This window comes from Amphiura filiformis, chromosome 17 (genome assembly GCF_039555335.1).
Source record: "Amphiura filiformis chromosome 17, Afil_fr2py, whole genome shotgun sequence".
Classification (NCBI taxonomy): domain Eukaryota; kingdom Metazoa; phylum Echinodermata; class Ophiuroidea; order Amphilepidida; family Amphiuridae; genus Amphiura; species Amphiura filiformis.
In genome coordinates, this window is record NC_092644.1 from 6076337 (window position 1) to 6088684 (window position 12348).

Here is a 12348-nt window from a genome sequence, read left to right on the forward strand (position 1 = left end):
ATGCCTATAATCACAGACAGATTTAGTTACTTTAAAAAGTGGTAATTTTCGCGTATGTAATTTTTCGCGCTTTGCCAACTTTGACCTGCATTGTGTGTTTTTAATTTTGCGATTTTGAGTTTCTTATAATAGACCTATACATTAAAAGAACATTTTCGTGTGTTGTTATTTTCGTGGTAGCTGTGTTGCGGGCGAAAAACGCGAAAATTAATGTACCGTGAAATTTTTTGAATCCTACATCTACAATCTCTCTTCCTCAATGATCAGAATAAGAACATTTTAACTCTCTCCATGTGGGTGTCGAGTGCAGATGACAAGTTTTTTTTTAATTAAAAAATTTTAGAATTGTAAATTGTCATGACCATATTTGGAATCAGCATGAAAAATGCATTAAAAAGAGTACAAACAAGCCTAGTAATAGTATTGGTTCAGGAGTTCTTGAGATAGCTCTTGATATTTTGAGAAAATATCTCAAAACTTGGGACTTAATGTTGCACACAGAGATTTAACCCCCAATAAAACTGTCTCCTTTGCATCTGTTATAAGAACATGGAATCATGCAATATGGCAATATTAAAACATCAGAACTACCCAGGGCTAGGATCTATAGGTAGTCACAATATATGTTCCACTTTTTAACTCCAGCTATATCTGAAGAGATCATGCAAAAGCTGGTAAATGTCCTTTCTAAAGTATTTGAGTTACGGCCACCAACACCATATAATGCTAGCCTTAAATTGACTCCCCAATTCAAAATAATTTTGAACTATGATTAACTAGAATTTTGCGGTTCTCAATTTGCGTGGCTCTCGACCTCTGGCTGCGCTTGTCCCCACCTAGTCTCATCACTGTAACCCCTACCGATCTCTAGATAATCTATGCACAAGGTTATTTTGCTTGATATGCTTTAATTAGCAACTTAATTACCGTATTTTGCGCTGAAAACCTGCTGCCAATCGCCACCCCTCCACCAAATTGCATATTTTAATATCGCATATTAAAATATGCCTTACCTGCCAGTTCCGAGAAATTAATTGCACTCACAAACTCGGACGAAATGACAGAATGATGGACGGATGGACAACCAGAAAACATAATACCTCAGGTCATGCCGGTGGAGGGCTGCCGGAGGCATAAAAATTAACACACATTTACTAATTACTAGTAAAAGTATCTTCTTTATATTTAGAAACATTAATATCTGAAATCATCTAGATCTTTTACTGTAGAGGTTTTTCAATGTTTAATTCAAAAAATAAATTTTATAGTTTTTTCCTGAAAAATTTGGCGAAAATCAGACTTTTTAACTCAAAATACCATAAAAAAGTCGGGAATAAAAAAAATTAAAAATCGCATTTCGCATTTGTTTTCAAACCACTCGTGAGCTTTGAGACAAACCTTTTTTTTTTGGCCTTAGTCTTGAACAGAAAGCAAATGGATTAGGGATTTTATTGTATAGATTCAGAGGTTTGATATCCTACGGTACTACCCGGTATCACACGGTACCCGTTACCAGAGATACCACACGGTACCCGTTACCAGAGATACCACACGGTACCCGTTACCAGAGATACCACCATTAGGGGGGCCTACATTGGGCCATTCCAGAAAATAGATGCACACCCCTATTAAAGGAGTTTGTATTTCCGGACTTTTTGACCAGTTGTGATTGCTGGAAAGGAAATCCAGACTTTTAAACTGTTAGCATGAAAAAAAAATCCAGTAAAAATAGTTCATAATCAAAAATCCTAAATTTGAGAGGCTCATTGCAGACAAATGCATGATTTTTTTAAATACATTTATTGTATTTCCAAGCTTTTTCCAGTAACATTGGCAACTGGAATTCCAATTGTTTTCAGGAAGCAATCCTGGAAATCCAGACATCTCTTTTAATGAAAATAATATCTGCGTAACTGTCTTTCGGAATTTGCAGGAGAGCATTAAATAGCTCTTCTGGAGCCTTCAAGGAAAGCTGTTTAAAGTAGTGCTGTAATCGATTGTCGTAAGTATCGATAGTCGGAAAATACATAGACTTCCGACATGTCGAAACACTCAATGTCAGTATCGATACACAAAACGACATAGCACACATGCTTAGATTATCTCAAATCAGGTCTCAAATTACCCGTCAAATACTCAAAATTACCGTCTCCCAATTTAGTTTTAGCTGTTAGGCTTCAATACACTTGTTGTTAACTTGTTTCTGGAACTTACTGATAATAAAATTGGTAAACTCAAATCCGTGTTTCAGACTGCGTGAGTATCGATAATAGTATCGACATGTCGGATGTTTGCCTCCCGACATATCGATACCCAGAAAGCTTATCGATTACAGCACTAGTTTAAAGCATTTACAATAGAATGTAAGGAGAGAATGGTCAACTATTAAGGAGAGCTAAAAACCAATCTCCTATATCAGATTTACGGAGAACAGTGGAGAGTGATTGCTCTAGCTCTCCTCAAAAGGCAGTCCCTGTAATATGCTTCTCTACTTCAGGGGTGTGCACTTATTTTCTGGAATAGCCAGATTTACAGAAAACAATGAAAGACAACAATCTGACCACCTCTTTCAGCCATAAATCAATAATCATTTTTTTTTAACATTCAACTTCTTTTCCTGATAACATCCAAACTACGTTGAAAATCAAATTTAAAACAATACTCAAATCCAAGTATGCCTGGAGGTCCAAGAAGTACCTCAATTACACACCTCAATGAAGTGTTACCGAGAAATTTGCTCTATATCCTGTGGAGCCAACATTTCATTGACTTTAACGAGAAACCGGTATATATATGCACACAGCCTACAGGAACTTCACCGGCTGCAGGACCGACTGGATCTCGGCAGCCTTTTCCTGTCCTCCAGACGGTAAGGCCTTGATACATATACCTGCTAGACAGATTCAGCACCATCATGACTGTCAGACTGCTGCTCACTGGATGCTCAGTGGACCACAATGGCCTCATCCCAATGGCATAGTTCAATAACCTCAATTAAACAATCATAATGCAAAATTTGACCTCAAGTTTCAGAGTATGAGTTTTTGTACCCAAATTTTCAAAAGGTCATTCAATGAATGTGCAAATATATTGGGGTTAAAGAACTGTGCCTTGATATATGAGCATGTTGTGGATCCTAGTGACTAGCAGACAGACTAGATGCTGAATATCAACCAAATCTAAAATGACAATGACTTTTCAATGTGTTTTAAGTGCCTCTAACTTAGGCCTGGTAAGAATACATGATTTTATTTAGAGGCCAAAATATGCACCACAATTTACCAAAAAATGCAAAAATACATGATTTCCCACCAAAAACACAAAAAATATTTAAAAAATTCAAGATTTTTTCCCAAGGCTCCCAAAATGTATTTAGAACTATAATATGAGATTTGCACCAGAAACAATGCAATAAAATATTCTTAGCAGCCCTACTCTTAACTGTGTTTTAATGTAAACATTTCTTGGCCAAAAATATTGTACATAAAAGTGTAAGAATATGCTTAACCCCATGAGAACTACCTGCCGATTGGCCAAAAAGAAGTTTTTATTAAATCAAAAGGACCAATCAGCAACATTGTTAGAATAATTTCACCACGCAAAAAAATTGTGGTAAATTATTTGCAAAGCTCCATTCTGATTGGTGATTAAAGTAAAGATATCATGTAATTGACCAATCAGAGGCAATGTTAGATCGGCAGGTAGTGCTCAGGGGGTTAATGTTAGTTTGGTTGCATTTTAATCTAACCAGTGTCAATGACTTTGCATAGAGTGGGCCAATGCCCCCTTTTTAATAACCGCACATGGTCACACATATCCTTTGACTTATAATACAGGCCAACATGTGGCTGTATCAATGTGCTTGGTACCCAGCAGTTTGATATATTTACTGAAAGCCTGCTTCCCCCAAATGCAACCCTGGATCAAGCACCACAACCTGTACGATGTCTTTCCCCAAAACAAGGGTTGATTTAGAAAATAAAAAGTTACTGCAGTTTTTCCTTGAATATAGGCTGAATATCACAAAATGTTGCATGCAAAGGCAAAATTTCACATCCACAGAGCCAATGTCACATGTATCTGTGCATGTAAAACCAATCTAAATCAATAAAACCCTGCCCCAAAATGCTGAAATGCTGCCCCGTTCCTTCAAAATTTAAGTTGGAAAACATTTGCGGGAATCCTTCTGAGCCTTTTTTTTTATTGTGAAAATTATGCAGAAAACTTCCTAGTTATAGAGTTACCAAGCAAAGAAAAGAAAAGTGGTATCTTAACTCTCTCCATGTGGGTGTTGACTGCAGACGACAAGTTTCCATTTTTTTTTATTCAAAAATTTCAGAATAGTACATTTTCATGATCATATTCGGATTCAGCATGAAAAATGCATTGAAATGAGTACAAACAAGCCCAGTATTGGTTTAAAGGTTCTTGAGATAGTTCTTGATATTATGAGAATATACTTATCTCAAAACTTTTGATACTGAAGCCTATATGGCTAGCACGCAGAGCATTAAGTGTTGCACATCAAGTACAGGCCTAAATGAAATCGGTACTAGGGGTGTGATGTTCGGGTAATTTTGTGCCCAGGTACCTGGCACATTTTTTTTTTTGCAATTTATTTTGCAAAGTTATTTATTTTTCGGTTTTGTAGTATCCCTGGACCTAGACCTAAATGCTAGGATCATTCATGGTTGACCTAAAAAAAAAAAAATTGCATGATGTTTTGTGTTTTTAATATGAAAATTGATCATTTGTATTCATGTCATTCTCTACTAATGATATCAAAATGCATTGAATTTGAATGCATTTTGATATCATTAATAGAGTATGACATGAATTTTTTTATTTTTAATTTCGGGCACCCGGGCAGGGTATTTCCTGCCCGGGTAATGTAATCTCGGGTGGGTACCTGTGAGCCCGCCCGAAAATCCCTGGCTTAATCGGTACCACTCATTGGGCAAGTGACACTTTCAGTTACCAACATGGAACCAGTCTGATTCCATTAAATTGAATTAAGGGACAGTCCTGACTACATGTAGTCATGTGCGATCAGATAGACAGACCTGTGGTACAGCTACTCAATATTACTTGAGTAAGGATATCCTCGTTCTTATACAGATTTTAGTTTTAGACTACCAAAGTACCATATTAACCAAACTGAGAAAATAGGCACCAACATCTCCTTGGCTGCAAAATTTAAATAAATTTGGTGACTGCGTATTGACTTATAATACAGGCCAACATGTGGCTGTATCAATGTGCTTGGTACCCAGCAGTTTGATATATTTACTGAAAGCCTGCTTCCCCCCAAATGCAACCCTGGATCAAGCACCACAACCTGTACGATGTCTTTCCCCAAAACAAGGGTTGATTTAGAAAATAAAAAGTTGCTGCAGTTTTTCCTTGAATATAGGCTGAATATCACAAAATTTGCATGCATCTGTGCATGTAAAACCAATCTAAATCAATAAAACCCTGCCCCAAAATGCTGAAATGCTGCCCCGTTCCTTCAAAATTTAAGTTGGAAAACATTTGCGGAATCCTTCTGAGCCTTTTTTTAATTGTGAAAATTATGCAGAAAACTTCCTAGTTATAGCAAAGAAAAGAAAAGTGGTATCTTAACTCTCTCCACGTGGGTGTCGACTGCAGACGACAAGTTTCCATTTTTTTTAATTCAAAAATTTCAGAATAGTACATTTTCATGATCATATTCGGATTCAGCATGAAAAATGCATTAAAATGAGTACAAACAAACCTAGTATTGGTTTAACTGTTCTTGAGATAGCTCTTGATATTCTGAGAATACACTTATCTCAAAACTGTTGATACTGAAGCCTATGGCTAGCAAGCAGAGCATTAAGTGTTGCACATCAAGTACAGGCCTAAATGAAATCGGTACTAGGGGTGTGATTTTCGGGTAATTTTGTGCCCGGGTACCTGGCACATTTTTCTTTTGCAATTTATTTTGCAAAGTTATTTATTTTTTCGGTTTTGGAGTGTCCCTGGACCTAGACCTAAATGCTAGGATCATTCATGGTTGACCTAAAAATAATTTTTTTAAAATTCCATGATGTTTTGTGTTTTTAATATGAAAATTGATCATTTGTATTCATGTCATTCTCTACTAATGATATCAAAATGCATTGAATTTGAATGCATTTTGATATCATTAATAGAGTATGACATGAAGTTGTTTTTTTTTAATTTCGGGCACCCGGGCAGGGTATTTCCTGCCCGGGTAATGTAATCTCGGGCGGGTACCTGTGAGCCCGCCCGAAAATCCCTGGCTTAATCGGTACCACTCATTGGGCAAGTGACACTTTTAGTTACCAACATGGAACCAGTCTGATTCCATTAAATTGAATTAAGGGACAGTCCTGACTACATGTAGTCATGTGCAATCAGATAGACAGACCTGTGGTACAGCTACTCAATATTACTTGAGTAAGGATATCCTCGTTCTTATACAGATTTTAGTTTTAGACTACCAAAGTACCATATTAACCAAACTGAGAAAATAGGCACCAACATCTCCTTGGCTGCAAAATTTAAATAAATTTGGTGACTGCGTATTTAAGGCTCCACCCTTGCAAGGCACAAGACCATGAAAGACAGACACAAATATAAAATAAAAGGTTGGTCCATACACAAGTAACAAAATAAAAATACAATTCTCCTAACTTTCTTTTTCTAATCAACAATATACACTTCAATTCCAATCATTGAAATTCAATGCCCCAATCAATTCATCCAAGCACAGACCCTTTATTCTTAGGGTCTGTGATCCAAGCATACACAAATGAATACAGTGAAAATCAAGGTGTTAAATTGAAGAGTAATGTGTCTTTGGAAATAGACAGTGCCACAGTACAGTGGGTTTTCATGGACCTAACATCAGAAGTGTAGCCAGCGGGGGGACACCTAAAATGGGAACGGAGAAACGGGAAAATGGGGACGAGAAGAAAGGGAGGAAAGAGAGAAGGAGAGGGAGAAAGAGAAGAGAAAGGGAGGAGAAGGAGAAAGAGAAGGAAAGGGGAAAGAGAAGGGGAAGGAGAGGAACAAATAGGGACGACACTTGACGTTTGACCCCCGGACTGACAATGCTCGCTACACACCTGCCTAATATGCAAGGTTCCTTTTGTCCCTTCCAAATTACCTATTGCTAGCATGTACATTTTCACCACAGTATGCACCAACGATAAATTGCCGAGCAATATATACTTTTTGACAACTCTATCTCAGACTGTCTGTGTAGCTTACTGGCACACAAAAGCTATAGACCACTTGACATCATTGTTTATCAACAAAGGCAAGGGACTGGTCTATTGATATGCTACCGCTACACTGTTCAATGGCTTTCTTGTACTATACGAAATGCACTTGCCATGAGCAAACTACGGTGCGTATGCACACTGCAGGGCAAAGAACAATGGAAAGTGACATAATTCACGCTCATATACTGCCAGGCAATGACGTCACATGTCAAGTGGTCTATTCGCCATCGAAGTGTTACGTGTAATCCGATTATCACTATGTCAACTGGATCACGCTTTTGAATTCTGCATCACAATCGAAATGATCGCAACACAAAGTCTATGGCATTGGCATGTACTATCAATTCTAAAAGGTGCGTGATCCAGTTACCAAGGAGTTATGTAACCACTTCGCTGGCGAATATGGATAAGTTAATTATACCGAGACTCGCAACAGGGACCTTCCACTGTAAGCAAGTGTTCTGACTATGCTGTGTTATTCCATGCATACACTTACCCTGTATTATGCCTTCCTTGTTGTATGTTGTCTCACCACTATAAGAAAAAAAGATTGAAACACATAATCAGAATTAAATTTTCAAGCACTTTCTTTTGGTTTAGTTTATCACTTGGTGGGATTAGCCCCAGAATATCCTAGCTGCCCTATAGACATTTGACAATTTCTGCATTCTATATTGTATACAGTCTAAAAATGTGGCAACTGGCAGCTATTGCCTTCTAAACCCTCATTATGTATTTTTAGCATTTAATGTGGTGATAAATTTAGATGGAAATATAAGCTAGACTGGGGTTTGTACATGCAATTCCTAAAATTTGTAAGTCTTTTTGGGGGAAAAAGGTCCCACAAAAAAAACTGTGCAAACTTTGCTATCCGATCACCTGGGCCACTAATGAGGTTGATATTACATGCTGTATTCACTATGGACCACTATGGCCTCATCCCAATGGCATAGTTCAATAACATTGATCAATTAAACAATCATAGTGAAAAATTTAACCTCAAGTTGCAGAGCATGAGTTTTTGTACCCAAATTTTCACAGGCCGTTCAATGAATGTACAGATCTGTACATTCATTGAACGGCCTGTGAATTGGGGTTAAAGAATTGCCCCCTGATAGATGAGCATGTTGTGGATCCTTGTGTATTACATACTGTATATATTGATATCAATGAAACTCTTTGAAGTGCACTATCAAAAGGCTGTGCAATGTGCATCCTCTTATGTAGTTTACCATAATGAATGAACATCTGTTGCCCTGGACCAGCCAACTAAGCCTTGCCCTTGATCTATTAAATGAAGCAGACATCTGTGTAATGTCTAGTAATTTGCACCAACAGTCAGGTGTACTCAGCTACTGTTATTTCTTTGATATTTTGCCTATAGTCTATATATCTACCTCCAGAGTCACCAGCACTAGCTTTGAAGTTTAGCATGTGCTGCGTTGGCTTAGCGTGGTTTCTTTGCATGTACATGTATGCGGCACGTTGATAGCGTGTAAAAGTATGCACACGCACCAAGTAACGCTATGCTAACACAGAACACGCTGAACTTCAAAGCTAGTGCAGGTGACTTGAGCTAGATACATGTATATGCCTATATGGACTATTATAGTCCATACATGTACAATGTATCTAGCTCGAGTTATAATAGGCTTGATGTTAAAGCAGAAGGCTCCTGAGTCCTGAATATACACTATAGCGTGTTTGTCTTGAGTCACTGAAATTCCAGTGTAGTAACTGGATTCCTTGCCCCTATACATAACTTTTGTTACCAGTGTGTTATTATTTTTTGAGAAAAATGCAAAAATAGTCACAAATTTATAAAGAGGTCTAGTACCACCTTAAAGAGTACAAACAAGCAGAATTTGTGGGTCCTGGAGATGGTAGAATTTTGTAAAGGGCCAAGGACTACATTGTATAATTTTAAAGCATCAGTATCTTTAAAAAAATTTTAAAATAATAATAAGAAAGTATTATTTATTTTGAAATTATTACCAAAGCTAGAATTTGGTGGGATTACGATTCAAGTTCAGTTTATTTAAAGTGAGGAGCTGACAGAGGATGAAACTCAATCGTGGATAAGGTCACATGTCATGAATTGGTCATCTTTTGTCATTTGTGTAACATAATGTAAAATTAGAAAAAATATCGCCAATTTTGATTCATTTCAACACAGCTTTTAAATAAGTACATTTTAAGTGCATACAAGTAAACATACATAGAAAACAATTACCGGAATACCAGATCTGCAGAAGATGACCATAATATACAGGGTGTGTGCAAATTATACAGGGTGTAAGGTAAGAAAATTACAATTTTTTTACTGTTTTGAATACACCCTGGTTATTCAATAACAAACATATGTTTGGCTCAAAAGAGATAGGAGTTGAATATGCCATGGTAAAAGGACTTTCAAGGAAAATTGGAACCATTCACTAAAATATGTCAACGCATCAAAAGACACAGGGTGGTCAAAAATTGTAAAATAATTACAATTTTTATTATCAATCACAACTTTTTTTCCTTTAATTACTCTACTATTAATAGCATAATTGAATTCCTCATCAAATTTCTTTTAAAAATATCATTACTTTCACATAAGGGCGACTCTGGCAAGAGATCGACCATTTGGAAATGCCGGAGCATTACGTGCACACCTTGTGTACAGTAACATATTGGGAAAACTGTCTTAATTAGCATTTAAATTAGGCACTTGATTAGTTACATCTTTTGTTACAGCTGATATACTATGAGATAGATTTAATTCAGGATGATATGCACAATTTGTGGTCCATGCTAGTTGTACTACATGTAAGATACAAAGGTTTGAAATTTGCCATATTTTCAGTATTTTGTGTACAACCCTATGGAGCTCCCCCGCCCCGGCTCCTTCATTGACAGTAAGACACATCTTACATATTGAAGTATAAATCCCAAAGTAGTTGTTCAATTGAATATATGGGAGTTTTTATATTTTAAAAGAACATAAAATGACATCACACTCTCCACAATAGGTATTATACTTTTAGAACAAACCAAACTTGAAGAAAGCCAGGGGTGATAAAAATTTACATGCACAACTCTAGATTTTTCCTCACAATGGACTGAATAACACAAAATTTGGCATGCACAGGCAAAATTCTACATGGACAGAGCCAAAGTTACATGCATTTGTGCATAAATCTAAATCGAGTCCTGAAGAAAGCATTTTCATGTTACGGATCCTCCATTTTGGTGCTGACCTAGTGCCGTACTATTACGCTGACTTTCGTATTCGGCGAGGAGGACGATTTCGACCTCCTCGTTTGTTTACAAACAGAGAGGTAGACAAAGGGGCCTGTCAAAACTGTTCCGCTTGTCCAAATACTCAAGTATCAAAAGGATGGTCCAAAATAGAGACTAAAATCAGTGATTCACGCAACATGAATAGGGGATTAAAAAACTGTGAAGTAGGACCATGTGCTTCTATTGTCCAATTTGCCATCAAGATTTCGAATGAAAACAGTTCAGACCCAGTACACAATAATGTCAGAAATTAATAATTTGTTCTGAGTCCGATTATTCGGACTAGTGCTGACCTTTTTGTGATACGACCATTATAAGCATAATAGAGACTCAGACTTTATGACAGAAAGGTCAACAAGACTTCACTTGGGTCAACATGCTTGGAATGAGCATGTAGGCCTACATGTATCTAGAAAAACATCACAAGCAGGCCCGTACGCAGGGGGTGCGACTGCACCTCCCCAAATTTGCAAAAGTATACAAAAAGTCAGGTTTTTTACGCTTTTTTGGTCAAAAAAGGTCCAAATTGGGGCAAGAAAATCCACTTTTCACAAAATTGCCCCCTCCTGGAAAAAAGTCCACTTTTTAAAAATCAGAACCCCCAAAAAAATCCTGCGTACGGGTCTGATCACAAGATAACAACTTAAAGAAAGAAATTTTAAATCCCACCCTTGACACCAAAATATGATTTACATGTATTGTAGGGGACTGGTAATCTTATTCAAAGTATGCCAACGCATCAACTGATAGAAGACATAAATGATAAATGTGGGAATAAAAAACACCTTGTGTTCCGACAAGTAACCATCCCATTTCTTCCACCAACATTGTGCATGAGCAGGGGTGTGTGAATAAAGACTGATGGACCATGGGCTACTTTTACAAAAACTAGAGCGATAACCGCACCATAGCTGAACCATGTGGCTTCGGCAGTATATTGTGGTAGGCCTATACCACTGTCATCATTGCATTTAAATTTCAGCTCAATTGAAGCATTTTGAAAACTTGACATTTGACCCCTTTATTGCCCCTTAATGAACTTAAATGAATTTTAAAATATTTTAAACATGTTTAGAATGTCATAAGGATCATTATGTTTAAATTTCAGGTCAATTGAAGCATTTTGAAAACTTGACCTTTGACCCCTTTATTGCCCCTTAATGACCTGAAATGAATTTTAAAATATTTTCAACATGTTTAGAATGTCATAAGGATCATTGCGTTTAAATTTCAGCTCAATCGGAGCATTTTGGAAAACTTGACCTTTGACCCCTTTATGACCCCTTTAATGACCTTAAATGAATCTTAAAATATTTTTTAAATGTTTAGAATGTCATAAGGATCATTGCATTTAAATTTCAGCTCAATTGGAGCATTTTGAGAACCTTGACCTTTGACCCCTTTATGACCCCTTAATGACCATAAATACATTTTTAAATGTTTAAAACATGTTTAGAATGTCACAAGGATCATTGCATTTAAATTTAAGCTCAATCGAGCATTTTCGGTTAAAATGACCTTTTTGACCCCTGTGACCCATGGATGACCTCCGACGTTTGGAAATATTTTTATTATATTCTTTATGTTTCCCTCTTTCATATGACACCACTCATGGGGTCATACCTTTGTGGCATTTAGAGATATGTCCATTTCAGACCAAATGGTTAGTCAGTAAGCTAGTAACTTAGTAAGTAAGCTAGTAAGTAAGCTAGTAAGTAAGCTAGTAAGTAAGCTAGTAACATTCGCTCTTATAGGCTGATACCATTTCATGGTTCAGCAAAAATGGTAC

The 12348-nt window shown here is 36.9% G+C and overlaps 1 protein-coding gene across 2 annotated transcripts in view; it reads right to left on the reverse strand.

Moving 5' to 3' along the window:
* The window catches only part of LOC140136860 (uncharacterized), a 38859-nt gene that overhangs the window by 25030 nt on the left and 1481 nt on the right, over positions 1–12348 (reverse strand). For both annotated transcript variants that reach the window (XR_011856774.1, XM_072158461.1), the window contains exon 2: positions 7771–7808. Coding sequence is in view for 1 of the 2 variants with exons in the window: in XM_072158461.1 (XP_072014562.1) it covers positions 7771–7808 (38 nt within the window). In the remaining variant the exon portion in view is untranslated. The remainder of the gene's footprint in view (positions 1–7770; positions 7809–12348) is intronic.